The 23,597-nt window shown below is 31.8% G+C and overlaps 1 protein-coding gene across 4 annotated transcripts in view; it reads right to left on the reverse strand.

Annotated features, from left to right (window-relative positions):
- Positions 1–1,072: 1,072 nt before the first annotated feature.
- The window catches only part of roq (roquin), a 25,311-nt gene continuing 2,786 nt past the window's right edge, over positions 1,073–23,597 (reverse strand). For 3 of the 4 annotated variants that reach the window (XM_014436018.1, XM_014436021.3, XM_014436022.2), the window contains exons 3-19: positions 19,717–19,906; positions 16,555–16,779; positions 16,298–16,473; positions 16,057–16,213; positions 15,368–15,544; positions 14,790–15,024; positions 14,570–14,658; positions 14,335–14,449; positions 14,108–14,222; positions 13,910–14,014; positions 13,529–13,644; positions 11,154–11,302; positions 10,980–11,076; positions 10,834–10,903; positions 8,695–8,799; positions 7,071–7,151; positions 1,073–1,439 (exon numbers count right to left, since the gene is read on the reverse strand). In XM_014436018.1, coding sequence (XP_014291504.1) covers positions 1,320–1,439; positions 7,071–7,151; positions 8,695–8,799; positions 10,834–10,903; positions 10,980–11,076; positions 11,154–11,302; positions 13,529–13,644; positions 13,910–14,014; positions 14,108–14,222; positions 14,335–14,449; positions 14,570–14,658; positions 14,790–15,024; positions 15,368–15,544; positions 16,057–16,213; positions 16,298–16,473; positions 16,555–16,779; positions 19,717–19,906 — 2,322 coding nt within the window. In that variant the 3' untranslated portion in view covers positions 1,073–1,319. The remainder of the gene's footprint in view (positions 1,440–7,070; positions 7,152–8,694; positions 8,800–10,833; positions 10,904–10,979; positions 11,077–11,153; positions 11,303–13,528; positions 13,645–13,909; positions 14,015–14,107; positions 14,223–14,334; positions 14,450–14,569; positions 14,659–14,789; positions 15,025–15,367; positions 15,545–16,056; positions 16,214–16,297; positions 16,474–16,554; positions 16,780–19,716; positions 19,907–23,597) is intronic. The other variant, XM_014436023.1, reaches the window with a different exon arrangement.

Below are 23,597 nucleotides of genomic sequence, written 5' to 3' on the forward strand. Positions count from 1 at the left end.
AGAATTTTAGAAAAAGACCATTATTAAGCTCAATCAGTCTAAAACGTTTTGTTAAATTAATTAAAAATTACATTTTGTGCCAACTTAAAATAATTATTCCCCAATTAAAAGGAAATGCTTCACCACAAAGTTTATTAACAAGTCTTAAATAACTTAAGATATATTGCCCCACATTTTCTAAAATCCCGAGTAAAAGATCCTTAGAAAATATAAGTAAAGGTTCCCAGAATTAGTCAAGCTGTTATATATTATCATGGTCTTCTTCATTATCAAGCTGATATAATCGGAGAACATTACTTCATAAATCATTAAAAAAAACAAATCAACAATCACAAACTATTAGTTCTGATACAGAATAGTCCTTTTTATTATTAAGTGAAATTTAAAAAAAATTAAAACTTACAAGAGAATTATTATACGCTATAAGTTCGTAACTCTTAAGGTCAGAAGCTAGGTTTGGTTAGTCCATTAGGTAACAAAAAAAAGAAAAATTATTCGACATGACACATTCAGTGTCAACTTAACAACTAAACACAAAATATGAACAATAGAAAGGTGACTAGTATCTATGTCAACCCAGTTTTCCCACTAACCTAAAAAAAAAATAATGTTATCCTAACTATCCTATAAAACTACAACACATTAGTTTGATTATCAAACAAAACACCAACCAATACTTTTTCTTTCCTTGTATGTATTTTATTTATAACTTCCGGATGTAAATGTTCCCATGTAAGGAACATTCCGGAACTAGTTCATTTCATTTTAATCATATTACTCCAGGAATAAAGAGACTTAGTGTTTCATGTCTTAATTGAAAGGCACACAAGAATATTCTTCTGACTTTTCCTGGCAGTAAACAAATTAAAAGAACAAAAAACCAAAAGTAAAGAAAAATAATAAAAATTCAGTTGAGAAAGATAATTTGAATGTACTATAAATAAAAATTATTTTTTGATTTATACAATTTATTCAATTTAAACAATCCTACTTTACTTAGGATTAGTAAAACTTCCGAATTTTTCAACACAATAACTTGATAGCATACAAAAATAAATAAAATAAAAATAAATCTTTGTAAAATGTATAAATATTTTACAGTACGAACCTTTATATCAACAAAAGGATTACGCAATATCTATTCTACAACACGGATAGAAAGTGACATTAAAGATGAAATTCTTCATAAATAATGCATACTTTTCGAGATAAGTCGAATTTCCTTTGGACATATCAAAATATATATCCAAAGAAAAATAAATTAATAAAATATAACAAAAATAACATCCAAAATGATGGGAGTAAATGGTGTAGACAAGTTACTTCTTGACAGTTTCTTCTTCCGAAGACCACCTTTTTTCTTGTTCCTCGAGCTCGTATTCCCACCTCAATTCAAGTTCCCTTATATCATTAGCAATACCAGCCTCATAGGAATCCTCCTAGCAAATAAAAATAATTATTCAAATTGTCCCTTTTCAATCTAATACAGAAAATTATTATGAATAATGTGGCATTAACAAAGCCAATATATCACAATCTTAATTTTAAAACCTTTTAACTACATTTTTTATCTAAAGTAAAGTTTTGAGTGAAAATCTCGAAGTTTGGATACATTTATTATTTGGTTGTTTTAAAAATAAAAAAAAACTAATTTGACTAGTGAGTTTTTTGGTTCATAGAACTATTCAGTATCATTCAAAACTGTAGATAAAAAACATAGCCAGGATATTTTGGAACTAAGGTTATGATTCAAGAAGATTAAATTATATTGTTGATAAGTGAGTGATATCTGTGTTTAGATAAATTGCAATTAAAAGAATTTATATTAAAAAGAAAAAGTGAGATCTACATATAAGTTAATCTGACTAATCTTATTAGACCTGGGCAAAATAGCCTACAAATTTTTTTTATAGTGGGATGTGAGGTTGCGAATTTATAATTAAGATTGTCGTTGAGGATGGCCAGGTTGGCTGAAACATTGAACATTTCAATTATTAATAAAGAGTATTGAGACTAAATTGGATACAATTTATTTTATTTAATAAAGAATTTCTCTTAGATACAAGAGTTAGAAACTATCTAATGGAATACTCCATATATAAAGTAAGGTAACACAATATTTATATTGCTTATAATGTTTTCTGTTTAAATTTATGTTTATGTGTTTATTAACTCTTAACACTAAAAAAATGATATTCATGTACATTACACCCAATTCTGTTTTGCTCTGAATCATTACTGGAAGTTCTGAAGGAACAAAGTAAAATATTGTGAAAAAAGTAAATGATATATATTTTTTTATTTAAAATTTAATCAATCTGTATTGTGATACAAACAATATTATGTGATTCAAGCAAATGATATGTTGTTTTGATTAATGGAAATTTTTGTCAGATCTATTTGATTTTTATTTTAAAATTTCATTAGTTAATAAAAAAAAAAAAATTAAAAGAACATAACATATTTGGCAACCATAATCCTACATCAATAAAATAGTACAACAAAATATGTATAAGTTATATTTACAGGATGTGTAATATAAATCTTAATACCTAACTCCTTCTGTCAACAACTTGAGAATGTATAAATATAGGATTACTGAATAGAATAAAGCAGTCTATTATCAGCAATCGTGAGTGTATTTCCTCGTTCCTTGTTTTCTTTTTTTTTTTGTGTTCTGACCCACTACCACGTATCTGGTGCCAAAACTCAGGATCACGGATTACCGAACCAATTTTAATCACAAGAAAAAGCATGTTTCTTTTCAGTCTAATTTTTTTTTTATCCATTTAAAATTTTCTTAACTTATTATTTTGATCGGCCTTTTTCGCTATGGCTAATAATAGCATAGTAAGAGCGGCTGTGCTAAACCTGGTCAACTTCAACATGGGAAACCCACCACCTCCAGAGGCAGTCAACCCACCACCTCCTGAGGCAGTCAACCCACCACCCCAGCCGGAACTTGCTCTACTACCGGAAGTCTCATTGGCAGGAGCTCACGCAATCACCCTAGAATGGGTCAAGGTCCGCACGGCAACGGCTTAAGACCTGAGAAAAACTGTTTCCAACCTGGAACGATTCACTGGGGAGACGGGGGAATTGAATCATTCCTTAAAGAAGGGGATAGATTAATAGCCCGAAATATAGCAAAGACAAACGAAAACCTACTTGATTGCGAGGACACCGAAGCGTTGAGGGCAGCGGTCCTCTGTAGAATGAAACGCACCATCCTTAATCAGATCCAGGCAGATGAGGAGACACCCTGGGTCGAAGTCAAAGCTAGGTTGAAGAAAGCATTCGGAGGAGGACGATGGGCCCCAGAAGAAGACATTTTCATGATGTTTAGGGAAATGAGAAAACCTAAGCAGTCAAGTGGGCAGTATGCTTGCGAGCTGTTAGCGAGGTATAACCATATCGCTGATACGCTAAGCGAAATGATGGCAGCAGATCAAGTAGAAGGCCAGATGCAGTTTTTATCAGGCATACTAAATATCCAGTTAGCAAAAGAACTGGGAAAAAGGGAGGGCCTACCAAGGGAGCGCTCCTTTGTTGAGTGTGCTCAAGAATTGATGGACTCGAGGGGAGGAAGCATGAATGGAAGTGGAAGAGTCTGGGTGGACAAGGTACCAGGAGAATAGGATGAACCAGGCGAAACACAGATGCAATGAGAGAAGAGAGGACCGAAAATGCCATGGTTGCGGCAAGATCGGACACCCAGTGCCACAGTGCCCGTGCACCCGATGCTTCGAATGCGGTAATGAAGAGCATGTCACGAAATAATGCCCAAATATACACAAGAGGAGGGAAGCGAACCTCGGTGAACCCATGGAGGTGAATGCCCAAAGAGTAAGAAGGATCACGGTGCTAAGATTGGGAGGATCAACTACGAGGTTGCCAGGAATTTCTGAGACGGAGGAAGTGCATAACAGACGGGAGGATGCATGGAAAGATACCAGACAGGTATGGAGACGGATATCTGAGAGAGGCGGCCGCACATTGGTGAACTACAGCATCAAAGGGAAGCAGGGCAGTCTGCCTATCATCAGCATGGGAGGAGTGAGATGTCTCATCGATACCAGGAGCTCAAACACCATCCTTGATCAGGAGGCGTTGAGTAGATGGAGTGGCCGAGAGGAGACACCCCAGGTGCAGGTATATAGTTGTAAATTAATCACCTTGGGTGGACCCTGTAGTGTTTTGGGAGATGCGTGAATAGGGTTAAGTCGATGGGGGGTGAGAGGATATAACCTTACGGTTCATGTAGTGGAAAAAATGCTGAGATACTAAGAAGTAATTTTAGGGTGCGACCTACTGGGAAAGGTGGGATTAAGAATAAAGCTGGAGGCTGGAATATTAAAATAGATAAAAAGCAGTTTGAATGTCAGGACCTAGAAAGGGTTAAAAGCATGAGGATGGGAGTGATCAACAGGGAGGAGAATTGGAGAAATAGGATCATGCACGAATATTCGGACTTTGTTTTAAGGAAGGAGAGGTGCTGGACGCAATGGAAGAGACAGTGCACGAAATACCCTTAAAGCAAGAGAAAATAACGTATTTGAAGGAGCAGCGGTATCCACAGGCGTTACGGGAACATATAACGGAAGAGTTGGCAAACTTGAAACAACAGGGCATAATTGTTAACAGTATGTCACCCTATAATAGTCCCTTGTGGGCGGTCAAGAAAAAAGCGACACCGGGAGATCACAAGGAAAAATACCGTGTTGTGATTGACTACCGTAAGTTGAACGAGAACACAGTAGATGAAAGATATCCCATTCCACGTTAAGAGGACATATTAGATAGACTAGGCGGATCAACCATCTTCAGCACCCTCACCTCAAAGCTCAGATCAGGCGAAGACGGCATTTTCATTTGAACATGGTCACTATGAATTTACTGGGATGCCTTTTGGACTGAAGAATGCTCCGATCACGTTTCAACGGTTAATGGACGAGTTCCTCCGAGGCATAGATGAAGCCATGTGCCAGGTATACATGGATGACCTAATCGTTTTTAGCCAAAATGAGCATGATCACAAAGACCGTTTGAGGAAGGTATTTCAAAGGATTAGGCAATTCAGCCTCAAGCTATCCCAGGAGAAGTCGTTGTTAGGACGGGAACAAATTAGTTTTTTGGGACTCATGATTTCTAGTATTAGGCGGTTATTAGGGGCTCTTAATTACTATTGAAGATTCATACCAGAAATGGCCGAACATTTGGTCCCCCTCAATAATCTATTGAAGAAAGGCAGTAGAGTAGTGGTGACACCGGCCATGGAAATTAATATCAGAAAATGTATCACGAGGCTACAACAGGAACCTGTACTTGCATTCCTGGATTTTAACAAGGCCTTCCCAATTACGACCGATTCCAGCGAATACGCATTAGGGGCAGTGTTGTCACAGGACAGTGAGGAAGGAGAACATCTGGTGGTGTACAGAAGCAGGAGGGTAACAGACGCAGAATCGTGCAACAGCGCTTTCGAACGGGAACTGTTAGGAATCGTCTGGGCAGAAAGAGAAGAAAAAGAATACCCACGTTATGAGGGTCCATTCCGGGTGGTTACAATCAGAGAACACAACATGGTAACTATTGAAAGCTTACAGGAACCGAAGAAGAGGTGAACAGCTAAGGTTCTTTGCGATAGCAGCTTCGTAGACACCTGGGATGCCTCCTCGTCAAAACTAAAGCAGAAGTTTTTCTTTTTGTTGTTTTTAATATATTTTATTTATTTGTTTTATGTCACTAGAATCTACATAGCTACGGAAATTGTGAGTTGGTGGAAGATACAGTGAAAAGAGTAAGTGGTAAATAAGAAGTTGTGTAAATAGAGTGGATAAGTAGAAATGGAAGTTTTTTTTGTAATTTCTCTAATTTGACTTTGTACATATTTTTCTTTAATGTTTTGTTTTGTCAGAAATTTCTCTTTTTGTGATTTCTTTTAATTTGTTTTGTTTTTGAGTTTACGAGGAATTGTTTGTAAACTGGCAGGGGGAAGTTATATTTACAGGGTGTGTAATGTAAATCTTAATACCTAACTCCCTCTGTCAACAACTCGAGAATGTATAAATAAAGGATCACTGAATAGAATAAAGCAGTCTATTATCAGTAACCGTGAGTGTATTTTCTCGTTCCTTATTTCCTTTTTTTTTTGAGTTTCTGACCCGCTACCACATATCTTATATATACATATATATTATGATTTTTGTACTCAATTCTATTACTATTATTTATTGTTAAAGACTGTGGCAGATTGTAATATTTATCAATAAATAAGTATTAGTACAATAACTGATTCTACGAAATAGGTATTTCACATTTACATGTTTTGGTGAGATTGGTTACAAAAATGATCAGCTATAATGACCGAAAATCTCTGGTTCCTTGGAGGTTGTTATAAAGAATATTAGGTGTATATATATTTTTTTGAATATTCATCAGTCAATACATCTAATCACCCAAAAGTTGTAGGGTCTAACCTTTCAATTTATTTTTGAATATATTGTTGAAAAAGCTGTGTTATAAATTATTGAAATTAAAATATAAACTTGATAAGTTTTTTTCTCTAAAAGAAAAAAAATCAACTTGGAATAATGCTCCTACAAGAATGAAATAGTATTAATTTTGGTAATTCCTGATGGTGGTTCACATATCCAAAATAGAGCAGGTTCATTAGATTTGTACTTATCTTAATACATATAACGGCAGTACTATATACATAATACATATATTATATAGCAGGCATCTTCATATGGAACATCCTTTAGTTGCAATACCAAGAGGAAAATTAGTCTGCAGAAGAAATTTTGTCGTTTTCAATTTTAAGTTCTTTTTTTTTTTTTTTTTTAAATAAAAGTAACAAATGCAATTGAAATTTCATTGTTAACACTGGCAATCATACTGATACCACTCAGGTCAGGTTGGTGGGAGGTTATGGCCCACAACTTTCAGGAGGCCAGTACTTAAAAGGGTTGATGTCATGGATAGATGAGGTAACTGTTAAAGGCCAATGATAGAGCAGATAAATACTATACATTTATTTCTAATAAATTAAAATAGAATACTCTTACCTCTTCAGGCCTAAAAGATGGCCAATTTTCTCCATTCCAAACAGGTTTAGATCCACCCACACTCAGCTGGTTTTGAGAACACTATTGCATCATTAAATAATTAATATAATGATTTTAAATAGGTAAAAGATCATCAAGATAAAATGATGCTGTTATTTCAACTAAGAATAGAATTGGAAGATATATAAACCTAACCTGTTCCAGTAAAATACAACCCATTTCAGAGAACATAAGTATTTAATAAATTATGATACCAAAAAATTAAAATACCAAAATTATTTGGCTGATAAAACAGAAATGGTACCAATCATAACTGTATTGTGATCTAATTCATCCAGTCTTTTAATTGAACATTATAAAAGCAAGGAATACATGTAGATTATAAAATTTGTCTGATTCTCCAGCTATAATCCTAGCTGATACAATTAAATGCAAAATTGTACTACGCTAATTTGGTAATTCTAGAACTTTCACTATAAGTTTTAAAACAATGTGAATTACTACAAAATGGTTTATTATATAAGTATAATGATAAGGAATGAAATATCTAGTGTAGCCACTCACAGGACTTTCTTTAACACTTTGTGTTCAACATCCATTACAAAGAAGCTATATCTTGGCTAATACTGGTCTGATCATCACCATAATTTTTTCAGTTATTTTAAAAATAAATATCTAAACCGTTCCAATAGATATTTGTGGTTTTTGAGTTATCTCATAGATCAACAAAAATTTATGGGTTTCTCAACCTGTCCAAATACATTCCAAAAGATGTAGAGTCATGGCACCTGTTATTGACATGTTAAAAATTACTAACACTGGCAATTTAGTTTTAATAAAGTATGAGGGAATCTATCAATAAAAAAAGACAAAATCTGTCTCAAGATAAGTTAGTTAAAACTTTATCACAACAGTCTACATATTGAATATGAAGCAATTAATTTCAAGACCGGCCCCTTAATCAAATCTTTTTGCAATTTTTTTTATTTTACTTTGGTTTTCACATATTCTATATGCACTACACCATATATCAAAGTTGTATATGGTTATCAAAGTCTCCAAATCCAGTTTAGAAACATCAAACTCGTGGGGTTACCAAGGTTAAATGGGGCGCAATCAGCAGTTTTTGGTGTAAATAATACCAACACTGGAATATAAAATGTCGAAAAAACCATCACTCGAGATTATTAATAAAAATATATATATTTTTTCAACTAATCTTTATATGTGCCCTTTATTTTTTAGATTAGATAGATTCACTCATGGCTGTAGTTTTGCAGATGTTTTCTTCTTAGCTTATTAATTATAATAGAAACAAGCATGTTTTGGTTAGATTATTGTACATATTTACATGTCTTGTTTTGTTTTTTCATCATAATTATTAATATCAAATTCACGATATATATTGCCTGCTGGTTCATTAAAAAGAACAAACTTTTTTCACAGTAACAAATAACAGAAATGAAAAAGGACCATCCATGCATTACGCCATTCTGTAAAGTGAAATTAGTTTGGTACCAACTATCTCATAACTAAAAACAAGATAAGAAAATAGTGAATAAAGTAAAATAATAAAATTCATACTAATAATTAATGATTAGAATTTAAAAGAACTAATACTAACCATTCTGAGTTGATGTTCCCTTTCCCTAATACCCTGCTCAATTAAATGAAGTTCTTGGCTGAGTTTCTCACCTTCGCTCAGAGCAGCACTACCTTCTGTGGCCAACTGAAAACAAAACAAGCAAAAATGCAGGTATCCTATCCCATTCCACAAATCAATATTAAAGTAATTTGGTAAAAAAAACTGGTCTAAAACCTTAACAATATGAGCAACAAATCCTTGTTCTGTTAATTAATTCTAGAATTATAATAGAAAATATTTTCTTGATAGAATTATAATTTGAAAAAGTTGAACAGAAAAGGAGATGGGAAGACTGGTTTATTCAATTTTATTGGAATTTGATAAGAGCCATAGTCACTCGTTAAGATTGTAGAATAAAAATGAGTAAGTCATTTAAAGAAATGAGGAGAAAATAAAAACTATCATCATTAAATGGAATTGAGAAATAGAGTAAGGAAAAAGACAGCTTGGGCACGCACAGTTGGGCAAAAATCATGACAAGGGTAATTGAATTATATCTTTAATTCCATATTCCAGTTCCACTAATATAACTGTTAAGTGGTCTAAAATATCAAAAATTAGTGATTTGACACTGAAGTAATTGCAATTATTCCATACAATCACAGTAATTGTAACTGTAATCTCAATTACATGTAATTTAACTCAAATATGAATTCAGTTTATTTTAACATATTTCTTAATAGCAGAATTCCTAAAAGTTGAAATCAATTGATACACAAGCGTGTAATCATAAAATTTATATTTATTTTCAGCATCTTTGAAAACATGTAAAGAAACCTTAATCTGTTAATAAATCGATACACGAGAGGATATAAAATTCATATTTTGGAGCCATTGTAAAATAGATTTTTTCCATTTTGATGTTGAATATTTGAAATCATAATTACAATTTCTTATAATTACTAAGAAGTGCAGGAAAACAATAATCACGTAAGAATATAATAGGTAAATGCATCTACTTTGGCTTAGCTTGTAATTGTGGTCCAACAATTACAGTGATTGTAATTAGTTTTTGCCCAACTCTGCTGCTCCAGCCACCAGGATAAAATGAGTAATTGGTATGAAAAGATTCATTCTGGTTTCATTGATCCCAATAAATGGACAAGATGGTTGAATGTCTCTTATTTAATTTTCTATGTTTTATTAATCATATTATATTAATCACAATTCCCTATTCAGATTTTCTTCAAGCATTGCTGAGACAGCATTTTCAAATTATTTTTTCTCATGGCCAAGATCCTAAATAAAAACTGAATATTTTCAGTTGTTTACTCTAAATCTTATACCAATTACTCATTTTATCCTGGTGACTGGAGCAGCAGAGTAGGGGAAAAATTAATTACAATTACTGTAATTTGGAATTGAAGAATTACAATTACAAACAATTGTAATTACTGTAATTGTTGGACCACAGTTACAAGCTGAGCCATTTAGTGGGATCAATGGAATCAGATGAGTCATGAAAAAGGCCAGGGACCACCAAACTGTTTTGACCATCAATCCTTAAAAATTTACAAATTTGTTGATCAACTCTGTCCATAAAATAAAGTTGAGAAGGTAAAAAAAAACTTAAGTGTTCAAGAATAACTAATAATCTTGACAAATATTGTCAAATATACACGCTTAAGTTTGTAATAATAATTGGTTGGATAGTTTAACATTGCCAGTGCAATGTTAGGTGGTCATCAACCAGCAAGCAGCCATTTATGTGTAGCGCATACTGTACTGTATTGAAACGTGTACATTGAACTGAAAGAGGAACATGAACAGTGGGTACATATCTTATCAATAAGTGCATAAAAACGTAGGAAATGTCAGTTAAACTTTACTTATTACAAAAAGTAAATTGTATGAACTTTGCTATAGACCAGCATTGGCATTCAGAGTTCCTTTATTGAACTCCTATTTCGGATCGATCTCCATTAGGCATGTGACTTGATTGGGAATAAGTGGAATTATGAAAACCTAAGAGAACTAGATAAAATCATGGCAAGAGAGAAATTTAGAAAAAGTAGAAGCTGATGAAGAACTTGGTCTTCATCGAGTACTGTATTAAGAATTTAGTAGACAGATACTTTCTAACAGAAAGAAATAAGTACGGAAATTTCAATAAATTACCTTAAGATCATTTATCTTTTTTTCTAAAGTTCTCAACTGAAGTTTCATCTTTTGAGATTCCACTAGAAAACTGGAAAAAAAAAATATATATTTCACTGCGAGAAAAGATAGAAATATTGGAATAAAACCAAATGAATTTTACTTACTCGGAGGTAGGTGGTACATCTTGGGTATTTGGACGATACAGATCAACTGCAATAAAACCATCTCTCATTGGTTGTACTATGTCACCAAGGTAACCACCTGTAAAATAAAACATTTAATTATAATACCCGATTTCTAAATTATAACTTTGAGTTAGTGACTTATTCTATACCAACCATGGGGAGAGTTAAAAAGCCAAGCTATTTGAGGAGGAGGTTCATTAAAAGATGGAGGTTTAGTACCTTCTCTTGAAATGGGACCAAATTTGCTGACAATGGGCGGATCAAAAGGAATAAATTCTTCTTCAGTGAGACCAGAATCAGATCTAAAAGAAAATAAATAATAAATATATAAAATATAATAATATAAGAAATAGTTTGAAAAGAAAAAATTGAAATTATGAAAAAACATAGTACCACAAATCAAATGTTACATAAATAATGGGAAAATATTGATAATATATTTTTGAAGATTGAATAAGCTTGATATTTTAAATATTAATAAATAGAAACTTTCACATGAAGTAATAAAATTTTAATTTTATATAACTAATTCAAGATTTATAAAATAATAACTGATGATTGCATTACATAATGGGTTAGACTATGAACACAAATCTGAAAACCAAACACAGAAAAGATACAGTAAGATTGGAGATGTCAACATCAGCTCTTAATAATAGTTATTCATATAGTTAACAAACTGTACACAATACAATAACTCTGTTCAGCCAGTTTAAAGCCATTGAAAGAAAACACCTAACAGTGATTTCTTCAAATATATTTCTACAAATTTAAACTGTGATGCTATGCGGTGTAAACTGCTTGTAATATCAATAAAGTGTAAAGTCAGGAGACCATTAATGAGTCCACTGTGCAGTGTTGGTTTCAGAAATTTTGTTGAGAGGCGGAGTATTCAGTAGTTGAAAATAACTGATGAAGTCAATAGTGGAAGAAAATTTGACAGAAAAACGAGAAATGGTGGAAGAACTTAGTGTAGGCCAATCTACCATAATACATCACCTGAATGTCAATAGTTAAAAAAGTCGTCTAGTGGATGCTGCATGAGTCAAACGAGTGTCAACAAAAAATTATCGCTTTGAAATCTGTTCCATGCAATAAAATTGATCCAATTTTTAACCACATAGTGACTTGAGAAGGGAAATAGATCATATATATTAACAGGAGAGGTAATCAATGGTTAGCCCAAGGTGAACTATAAAACCATTTTCCAAACAATATCCTTCAACACCCATCCAATTCTCCTAACCTGAACTACTGACTTTCAGTTTTTCAATCACCTGGACAAATTTTAAAAAATAGGGTGAATATAAAAATTTAATTTTCAAAAGCAGGGTGATATTAAAATCGCAGTTCATTTTTTCCTTATTGTGAGTTGGAAAAAGCATATTGACTCTGATAGAAATTCTTTTGACTAAATATATCGTAGTGATATTTTATGTCTAAAGTAAAATAAAATAAAAAAATGTTAACTGTTGCCATGAACAATAAAAGGGCATTGACAATTGGATACTTAAACTATTAATTACTATTTTACAATATGGGAGACTGTAAATTTTGTAATTAAAAAGTTGTAATTTATGTCATAATTTTAAATTGAGAATTATTTATTTATGTAATTCATTATTTACGTACATTTTTTTTTTTTTAATATAGGGTCAAAAATGTATTGATTAGAATTTCAATGCATTATTTTGATAAATAACATTTATTTGATAAATTATCTGCCATATAAAAATTTGGTAATTTTGGATCATAAATTTAAATATTTGAATTAACACTATTCAAATGAGATAAAGTTAACGAAACTTAACGAGATAGTGTTCTTAAAGACACTGGAACAATGTCAATTATAAAACATATTTGGTAGTCAGCATTTTTTTGATAGTGTACGCCAACAATGATAGCTTATAAAACTTATTATTTCATATTATATATGTACTGAATTACGTTTTTAAGGCTCAAAAATTAACTCTTATTTGTGAACATAAAATAGTAACAAGGTGATCATAAAAATAAAGAAAAACTTTATATTCTTTAAAAAATTTAATGAAACACGGCAGTTGGCGGCAGGCATGAGTCCCGAAAGAAACGCAGTTGCTTGCAGGTTCATGGAATGACAACATATATTGTGATTCAGATTAGAACATATATATATATCTTAATGGTAGAGGCCATTTTGGTTACATTATGATAATTATTAAAAATTGAACCTAGTAAAACTTTGCAAGTAAAAGTGATCTACTCAGTGATGATATAAATCATAGTGATCATGATGTTGAAAAAGTAATAATTTTTAAAGTTGATGAATTTTAAAATAATTAATCAAAATTTTGAAGTGGAAATTCATCCAGAACAGTCAAGAAGGAAATAAACACAAAGAATATGGAGTTCACAAAAGGGATATCCAAAACAAGTACTTGAATTCTTTTCTAAAAAATCTTATATTTTGTAAATTTAATGTTTAGTTAGCTGCAATTACGTTAATATAAGGATTGCATGTTCAAAAATAACGTGAGTGGAATATATACCTATAAAGTAGAGGCCTATGCTGACTTATGAGAGGCTGCTCTAAAAGAGGTGAGCTATTGGCGATCACGTTAGTAGAATTCCAGACAGCAAAATTGGTTGGTCCGCTCTGCACCTCCTGACAAAATAAATTTAAAAAAGGTTATATAAATGAAATAGAAGGAAAAGATATGTAACTGCAGAGCTAAAATTTCAATGAGTCATTGTAAATTTTATAAAAAATACTTAAAATTATAGGAAAATCAGAATCAAGGATGACAGAACTATTATCATTATAACCATTCACATTAGTTAAGGAAAATAAATTAAAGTTATATTTTGATTACATTTTAAACAGAAAGTTTCAGTAAACAAAGATGATTTTAGAGTATAATTAAACTAACCTGAGGAATAGGGTTATTATTGCACCGCGCAACAACTCTTTCAAGCTGATTCAGAAGTTCCTGTTTCCTATGTTGCAAAACAGCCAAACTGGAAGCTACTCCTCTCTGGAAAATGAAAGAAAAAAATTATAATTTTACAAATATAAAGATATTAATAACAACAAATAAGTAAATATAAGAATGAATAATAATAATTACCTTGGAATTACTGAAGTGGGGCTGTCTTCTCCAAATAGTTGCTTTAGGCTCAGGTGGCTGAGGAGGAGCTTGAGGAAAGGGTGTTCGAACCATTACATTCCCATGCCTGGGAGAGCTGAAATTAAATATCAACAACCATTACACAAAACATTTAAGAATAGAAATTATAATAACAGGAACTGTTATCTTTTAGAAATCGACAATTATAGAACTTTTCCTTCACTTACTTGTAAATATCAGATGGAAATGGTGTTGAAGACGGTTGTTGAAAACTAGAGTGCTGACTAGTTGCAAAAGCTGCATTTTGAGTTACACCAGGATAAGCTGCATAATCACTGTTACCTTAAAATTAATTATAAAATGGCATCATCGATCTTTTAAAGTAAAAATATTTATTGATGACAATTATTTGTCAACTTAAATGATGAAATTAAGTGAGAAACTAAAAAAAATAGTACCAACCTTCATTGCAGTATATTATATCTTCATGTTGATGGTCATCTTCTTTCACACTGGAGTTTCGATTGGATTTTCTATTCTTGGATCGAAATCTGAAAAAATTTAAATCATAAAACATACCAATATAATAAAACAACAGTTAATTTTAATACAATAAATATTAGCACAATAATTTAAGAAGCTAAATAATGGATTAATAAATTTTTAATAAAATAAAACTAACTTATCAAGTTCGTCATCAGAATGAGCAAAAGTACAATTGGGTCCTCGAGGGCAGGATCCTCTTAGTGCCAAATCCCTGCACAGCGATACCTTATACTTCCCATGCTCTCCTGGGCTACCCTTTCCCCCAACCCCTCCTCCTCCATGACTTCTCATAAACTCAACAAGCCCAGCTACTACAGTTCTACATGACTCGACTCCATCGGCAACTTCTTGCAGGTTATATGTACAAACTTCTGAAAAACAAGAAAATTTATTAAAAACAAAAGGAAAAACGAATATTTTCATCATTTTTCTCAGTAATCCTAAATAATTTGGCATTTTAAGCAATAAGTCCTTTAAAACCTTAATAAATACAATACAAGTCTTACAAAGAAAATACAGGAATATTTGTTTGTGGAGAGAAAAAATAGTTATTAAAACCTAAAAGTAAACTTAAGGAATAGTAATATATAAAAGTAAACTTTTTTTAGCTCTTTAAAAATTTAAGGAGCTAAAAAAAAAATTACAAAAGAATGCTACCTACAACTGACATTTTTTGAAGGACTATGGTAAAATTAAATATCAATTTGAACTGACCTGGATTTGGATCTATGGCAGCTAAATGTTCAAGATGTGGTCTAAGAGATGCTAAACATCCTGGATCTCCACTTCTTTGAAGAGCTATTACTAATTCCTGCACTGATTGCCCAAAAGAACCGGGACTCTGAAGTTTATCCATGATAGATTGCATGTGTGATTTATGAGCAGAATCCCCTATTGATACACAACAGACATTTTTTATCTCATTTTAATCTTGCATCTACAATAACATTATAAGGGTATAATACTATAACATATTTAGAATAATTTATGTCATACGTCTTATTTCATGTGGGAGATTCTACATAAGGGTGATAAAGCCTAGTCGCGTCACAACTATGAAATTGTTTATTTAAGTAATTTAACTTTTTATCATTTTAGTATGTGCTCTGAGTATAATAATATATAGTTTAAAATATTCTCTTCTGCTATAATAGTGATTTTTATCATCTTTTAAATCACAAATTATCTTCATAAATATATGAAGATTTTTTTAATAAAAAAAAAATATTGCAAATAGCTGACATTATCCAGATATTTTGCACATTATTTCCAAGATTTTTATCAAATATTACAAATTACAAGATATTTTCAAGTTAATTAGTTTTCTAGTAATATCAATTACAATATAGGGTGAATATTTACAGTATGTCTTAGCCTAAATATAATTTTCTCAGCCTTCATACCATATAGAAGAGCTGACCACTGATCAGGTGCTATTCTTAAACCAGCTTCAGTAGCTATTTGCACAATCTGGGCATCATGCTCTCTCCTTAAGGCTTCATAACTTCGAAACTCCTCTTTTAATTGCATTAAGGATGAATCACCTTCACGTTTAGAAACCTAAAAGCAGATACATTTAAATTTTCAAAAAATAAATTATTTCAGCCACACACTTTAATGAATATCAATTAAAGATGAACATACTTTGAAGCAAGAAGCTCTATAAAGGAGCTGAACAACATGGCCAATACTAGTTTTAGAAGCTTGAGGGAAATGGGGCTCTAGCCTCTGAACGACAAACATGACTAAAACTTTCCTTGAAAGAGCTGTACCATCTTCGAGAGCAAGCAGAACAAGTTTTAATACCTCTTCCTGCATAGCTGTAAATGGTCAATGATTGTTAAGCAAATTACAAATCAATGTTATGTTTATATAAAGGCGTAAGTAATTGAAAAACTAACCAGGTCCCAGGAACTGACAACCTCTAGCCCTGACCGCAGCCCAAAGATTAGCTGATAAATGACCAGGATTTTGATGGTAAAGTATCAATTCAGTGACTGTTCTATCTCCAAGTGACCTAGCTGCTCTCATAGCCCGACATCTCCCTTCTTCTTCTGCTAACTGACAATTTACAAGAGTTACAAGTTTCCTTTGCATAGGCCGAGAGACAGCCCCACTACCTCCAACTGGAAAAAAAAAAAGTTTCAACATAATATAATAAACCAATTGATTGCTTGTTTGGTAAAATACTAACAAAAAGAAGCTAGGATTAATGAATTAAAATTAAATTAAAAAAAAAACCCAACAATGAAAAATCTATCTTATACTCTTATATCTTCTAAGAGAGGGGATGTTATTGCATATTTCCTTAAATATATTAGTGGATTGTTACTGATACCTATGAAAAAATAATGAAATTTTGTATAGTAGTTGGATGCCTTCCACATCTGAACGAAAATCCACTCTTTTGAAAACACATTTCTTTATGCTTACAAGTAATGATGCAAGACCTTTCTGTATAGAGATATTCAAAGTTATAGGAACTGAAAATACTTACCAAGACCCATAGCATTTAGTGAAAGACACTCGACTACTATACCAAGTTTCATTATTTTCTATTGTCAACAGCACTAACAATCCACTAATATGTTTAAGGACATTTGAAGTAACATCCCATTCCTAAGAGGAAATAGAAGTATACAATAGTTTTTTGTTCGTCTGTTTTTTTTTTTTTAGTTAAATTATGTTTTACTGTAATCTTTTTAGTTCTTCATGTATTAGCATTGAGTATGTTAATTGATTGCCTTTGAGTAGGATTTGGATGAATGTGAATCAGGTATCAATACTTTAGTTTAAGTATCGTGTCAAAAAAATGTATCTTGGGTGGTGTCGCAATATCTCCAAGTGTCTCTGATATTACCTAACGGTAAATAAATGTTAACAGTGAGTAGTTGTGTTAAATTTAAACATGTTACTGGTCTATAGTTCTGTTTGAAATTTGATAAAATAGATTATGACGGATGTGCATCCTTATTCATTGTACGATGTTATATAGGAATTGTAACCCCTGGGCCCTGTTTCATAATAAAGTACAAACTAGTAATATTAACCTTTTAGTTTGTATTTGATACAATTTCACTAACTTATATAATTCTGTCAGATAATTATTTATTTTTAAACTCATGTAATATCAACAATAGTCAAAATGAATGAACAAAATGTATTAATGTTTGTACTTTATAGTGTGAGTGCTTGTATTTATAGACTAATACTATTGGCTTTCATTATGAAACAGGCACCAGGTGTCATTTTAATGTTTATACTACTAATTGTGTTATTTTTTACCTCCTGTATCATGTTCAAATTGATATCAAAGAACAAAATTATTTTCATTTTCATTTGATTTGTTTAGATTTTATATGAATGATGTCCTACCCTAATAATGTCTAATCTCCTCTGACAAAGACTGAGTAAGATCTCCCAAGTTCTCTGTATTTCTTGAACACGTATAACTTCATGACAGTGATCTAATTGAAGTTATTAAACATAAGGTAATGTTATATATAATGTCTAACACATTATTAGAACTTCCTGATAACTTTAAATATAAAACAACTGTCAATTATGCTTGTTAAAGGGAATAACTTTTAACAGTGTCTTAAAGAGTTAGTTGCTCATATAACAATACATATTTAATTTTTAATACAAGGTCCTTTTCCAAGTCTCTCCACCAACATTATTATGCAGCAACATAACTGAGGTGTTTATCTATTGTAATAGTAAATTAAATGTTATTTAACCTTAATATTTAATATTCAATTGCTAGATATCAGACACTAATAGTTATATTTTTACAAATATATTGTAGTGATATTTTGCATCACTTGACTTATAGAATCAAAAAGTGTTAACTGTTACATTGAATAGAACAAAGGCATTGGAAATAGGACAATTAAGAGTGAATAGTAAGAAAATTATAAGAAAAAGTTGATTAATATTAATGTTGTGGAGTAAAAATTGTTATTCAATAATAAAAGTAAATATATATTTCTTGTAAGTAAAATGTTAAATTTATTTCATAAATCTAAATTAAGAATTATTTACTATTTATAAATAATTCTTTTGAAATATAGGATTATTAGAAGTTTTAAATAACATATTAACGCATTGTGTTGATGAATAACATTTATTTAATTATTTGTTTGTGAAATAAATTTTTAGTTTTTGGTTTGTAAATTTAAATACTTTTTACATTTTACATTAGAGTGATTTTTATTAAGAGACCAGAACAGTGCAGTCTAAACAGAACAAATGCCGATCTCCAAGCACTTGTAATGGACAATTTATAACTTGTAAAACATATTATTTTGTGTCTACAAAATGGATTAAGTTTTCGAAGACTTAAAAACTAATCAGAAATTATTTGTAAACAAAGAGACAGCCAAGTAACAATTGAAAAAGAAAAAATACTTTTATTGTTTTATATTTTAAACCAGTATCAGGCATTGGAAGAAGAAATCAAGTTAGTTTTTTGTAAGAGTGATAAATGATAAAGTGATAAACCAAGCGAGTACGCCAGAGTGTTGTGCCTGTTTATTGTAGAGGTAGATTACCAGAAAGTTATATGTGCTGACTTTAAACTACTCTTATCTGTTATACTGCCACTAGGAGACTCAATCTTTTAAAAAGGCAAAGAAATATAATATATTATCTCGATATTTTGAGCTAAAATTGATGGAATACACCCTCTAAGGATATTACTGAGTGACATGAGACATTAGGGGACAAACTTAAAAATTGGTTGCGGAGCTTGCTAAAAATTGAGCCTAAAGAAACTGACAGACAGATTTAACAAACTTAATTTCAGTATTTTGAGGTCAATTGTTACAAAATAATCATGAGATCTCAGTGTATAATCTGAGCCATCAAAATTGAAAATCGTTTGAGCCTTTTACTTTATAATTGTTACAATCCAACAACTGAGCAGGTTATATGACACCTGTAAATACATCACTCTCGCTTTTGCCTTGGCAGTAGTTGGGTGAAAATAGAATAGATTTGTTTAATATAATAAATTAATAATATTATATTTAAATTATAAAACAGTAAGAAGGTTGACTTACCTGATGAAAACGGTTTAAGATATAGAGCAAGTTGCTCGATGGCAGTCCTTGCCCTGAGGTATGCATCCCTCTCCGCTTGGCAGAGGTGCGCCAGGCAGGGAGGAAGGTCTCCGCTCTGCCCCTGACCCGTAACAAGCTGCAGGAGAGCTCCATTTACTGGCAGGCCACTCACTTCGGTCTTTATCTGTGTCTAGAAAAAATTTAACATACTCTATAAAGCAGCTTATAAAAGTTTCATTTATACTTTTTTTTATATTCAGAGAGGTTGAGTGAGCTTTAAAATCTTTTTAAATATAATAAACTCAAATCAATTATAATTATAAAATTATAAATGCTGAACAATGTAAAATTAAGTTCATTAAAAATTTAATAAACAGTGATTTAATTATTATTCTCTAAATCATTACATCATAACATTAAGTTTCTTTTTAATAACTTTCATAATTGCAGCTTCTGATTCTGTGGAAAAAATCCAACCAACTTCATGTATTATTCTTTTAAAGTTCAGAAGTTAATTGGTGATCCTATAAATAAACTCCAAGAGATCTCAAGTAAATATTGCAATCATTGAAATTTTGATTAGTCTGTTTCTTGATATTCTAAACAGTAGGAATACTTTAGTAGTTCACCTGCTTCTGATATTTTAAGAGTCCCATTGTTGAACCTGTATTTTTATTAATACCTCAGAATGTGAGTCAGGGATATGCTTTAATTGTAAGAGCGTCACAGCAGTTTCCAGGTTGCAAAGACCTGCACCTCAACTCCCTAAACTATAGATGTTTTCTTTAGCTGAACTAGTATGAAACACATAGCCCTGCAAGTAATGAGGAAGTTGAACAGATCGTGTCAGCTCTTGGAGATGATCTTGATCTGGTTCTCTTTCCATGGTTTGTTCATGTTCAAACAGAGGGGTTTGATGACTTGAGTTGGTAAGAAATGCAGAAGTTTTTCTTCTGAAGATTGTTGCATCCCTTGCATCCAGTACTGGATGGGTTGCTGTAAAAGTACCCAAGTCTTCTTTAGTATCTTGGTTCGAATTGATTGGTTAATATGTCGCTTGCAGATGAGTCCTTCGTTGAGTTTAACAAGATCGTGAAGATGCCATATTTCTTGCTGGAAATTCGGCTGATTGATGAAGAATTTGAGGAAATGGCTGGTTGGCTTTGACTAAGGGCCATTCCTAGCCGAGCAGGTTAAAGTGCCAACTTTGTCTGGCTTGTTGCTGGAGGGTAAACTATTACTTTCCATGGTTAACCTCCCATCATAGCTAGAATAGGGTGGCAACCTGTAGATAATAGTAGTGCATAGGTTAACATCGAACAGTTAGGAATAAATCGTGAGTAATATGTTATAAGGCCTAGAAAGTGTCATACGTCAACCGTGTTTCTAGGGTGTGTCATTTCATCAATAGTTTCAATTTTATCAGTTGATTTTAGAATCTGATTTTCCCTGATTGTGTAACCTAGATATTTTATTCCCATTTTGAAAAATTCACATCAATTTTTATTCAAGTGAAAGTCGTATTTTCTTAAATGCTCAAAAACAATTTTGCAGACATTTTTGACATTGTACTATCATTTACCACCAACTTCCATGGACAAAGATATCGAAGTAAGATATTATGCCATCGAGATCTTGAAGAATCTGTTTTAAAATTCTGTTTAATTCATTATATAGCTGTATTTATGCTTAATGACAGACAATTCATCAATGAAGTCCTGAAATGGGTTTATATTGTTGTTGAAGATAAGATTTGTAAAGCCCTTAATGACAAAAATAGGTTGACCCTTATAGGATTCTCAATATTTTTTCAATTTGTCCAAATAGATATTGAGCCATTAGTAATTCAGGATTACTCTCGCTTTGTAGTTGACAAAAGTCAAACTATTCCATTAGGTTTTGGAACAATGACTAATGGTAAGCCCCAGTCAATGCGGTCAGTTTTTTATAGACACCATCTCTTTCTAGGGTGTCCAGTTCTGTTTCTACTTTTTCCTTCATAGCATAGGGACGACACGACATCAGGACTGCAAAGAAAAATTGTTTTCAGATTATCTAGGAAATGTGATGTTTGGAACACACCCCACCTTTTGTTCAAAAATAGAGGAATTTTGAAATCAAAAATTTTGAGGGGGGAAGTTGGGTTGAAATTGAAAGGGTGAGGTGAAGGGTTGAAATTGAGTTTACTCAGGGGGTCAAAGCAAAATTCCTGTCCAGTTAGTGGAGGTTTATTACAAGATGCCGAATCCATATTCAGCTTAAGAGTGGAGTGTGATCATCTGGAACAATGAATATTACTTTACTTTTAAGTTTTCCTTTTGTACCTGTACTAGACAAATTTTCCTTTTGTACCTGTACAAGGTCCTGACCTTGACTCAAATTTTCCCAAGTGGTAATTGTTAGTGTAGAATCAAAAGCTCAAATTTGAGTTTTTGAATGGGATATCAAGTTTACTAGAATTAACTTCAAATTTCTGCCATTGGTTTTCAATCTTCACTTTAGCAAAATATTTTCCATTATCATTAGGAGTATTTCATGATGTTATATTAAATGTAAAATGTCTCACTCACCACGTTAAATATTATAAGTATAGGATTATGAGCAGCCACATTAAAAATTATGTTAGATGTTAAATGCATGAGAGCTCCTAGCGGATTTTCTGAGGAACTTGTTTTTATTGTTTACTTCTAAGTTTTGATTAAAGTAATTTATTACAACATGCCTAAATTGAATGAAAAGTGGAAGCTGTGTGAAAATAGGGCCGCTCATTGCTTTGTTGGTCTTCTAATTTGTGAGGAAGAGAATCAAGATAAGCTAATTAACAACTGTCATTACATTATAATTATTGTCATACATTGCTTTATTAGTTTTAAAAACATCCAGAACACTGCTAATACACAATTAAAAAACAAACTACGAGCAAGTAACAACAAACAAAACAGCTTGTCTGTTGCGTGATGTCATTCTCCATTTAACAGACCTAGTAACAGACTCTCAACTATGTTATATTTTATTTTGTTTTAACATGGTAAAAGAAGGAAATATTTCTCCATTTGACATGAGTTTCTTCATTTAACATGTTAAACTAAAGATCATTAATATTCCTATTGAAGTTATGCCAATTTGTAAAAATATCAACAATTTAGTTAATTCTGAAGGTATCGTCAAGATCCGCATTTTTGTCATAGTCAATAGTGCTCTATTATTATTCTCTTTTCTAGAATTAAACTTTTTTGGTCCAGGAGATAATAAAATTAGGAGGAAACAGGAGATAAAATTCCAAAGGCAAACTCTTTGTACATGGTCATGACTCAAATGACCATAAGTATAGCATCGAAATTTGTAAGGATTGATAATGCAATCAGAAGTTCTATGTGGATGTATGTATAGGAGACACAACCCCTCAATACAGAGTTTTAAATAATTAATTTAAGGAATTCTAACTTGATATTCCACTCAAACTAATGATTTGGAATTTGTCGATAGTGCATTTTGAAATGAAATTTATTGATGGTTTGAACTTTTATGTACTTCAATGTTATTTGACATCTGGGCCCCATTTCATAATAAAGTACAAATTAATAACATTAATCTTGTAGTTAGTATTTGGAACAATTTCATTGACATATTTCATACAATTCTGCCAGATAATTTTATACTTTCAAATTCATGTAATATCACTAATAGTCATCCCTATCATGAAACAAAATGTATTAGTACTTATAATTATGAGAGATAGTTGACCGTGGATGATAAATGAGGAGAAGATGGTTGGGGGGTGCGGTCAATGAAACACAAATAAGTATGACTAACTTATTTTAATGTGCCGACGTTTCGGCTAGAGTTTGTTTTCTTTCCCCTTTCTTTATTTTACTCTTTCC

This window comes from Halyomorpha halys, unplaced genomic scaffold, assembly GCF_000696795.3.
Source record: "Halyomorpha halys isolate HHAL.00 unplaced genomic scaffold, Hhal_1.1 Scaffold1757.1, whole genome shotgun sequence".
Taxonomy (NCBI): domain Eukaryota; kingdom Metazoa; phylum Arthropoda; class Insecta; order Hemiptera; family Pentatomidae; genus Halyomorpha; species Halyomorpha halys.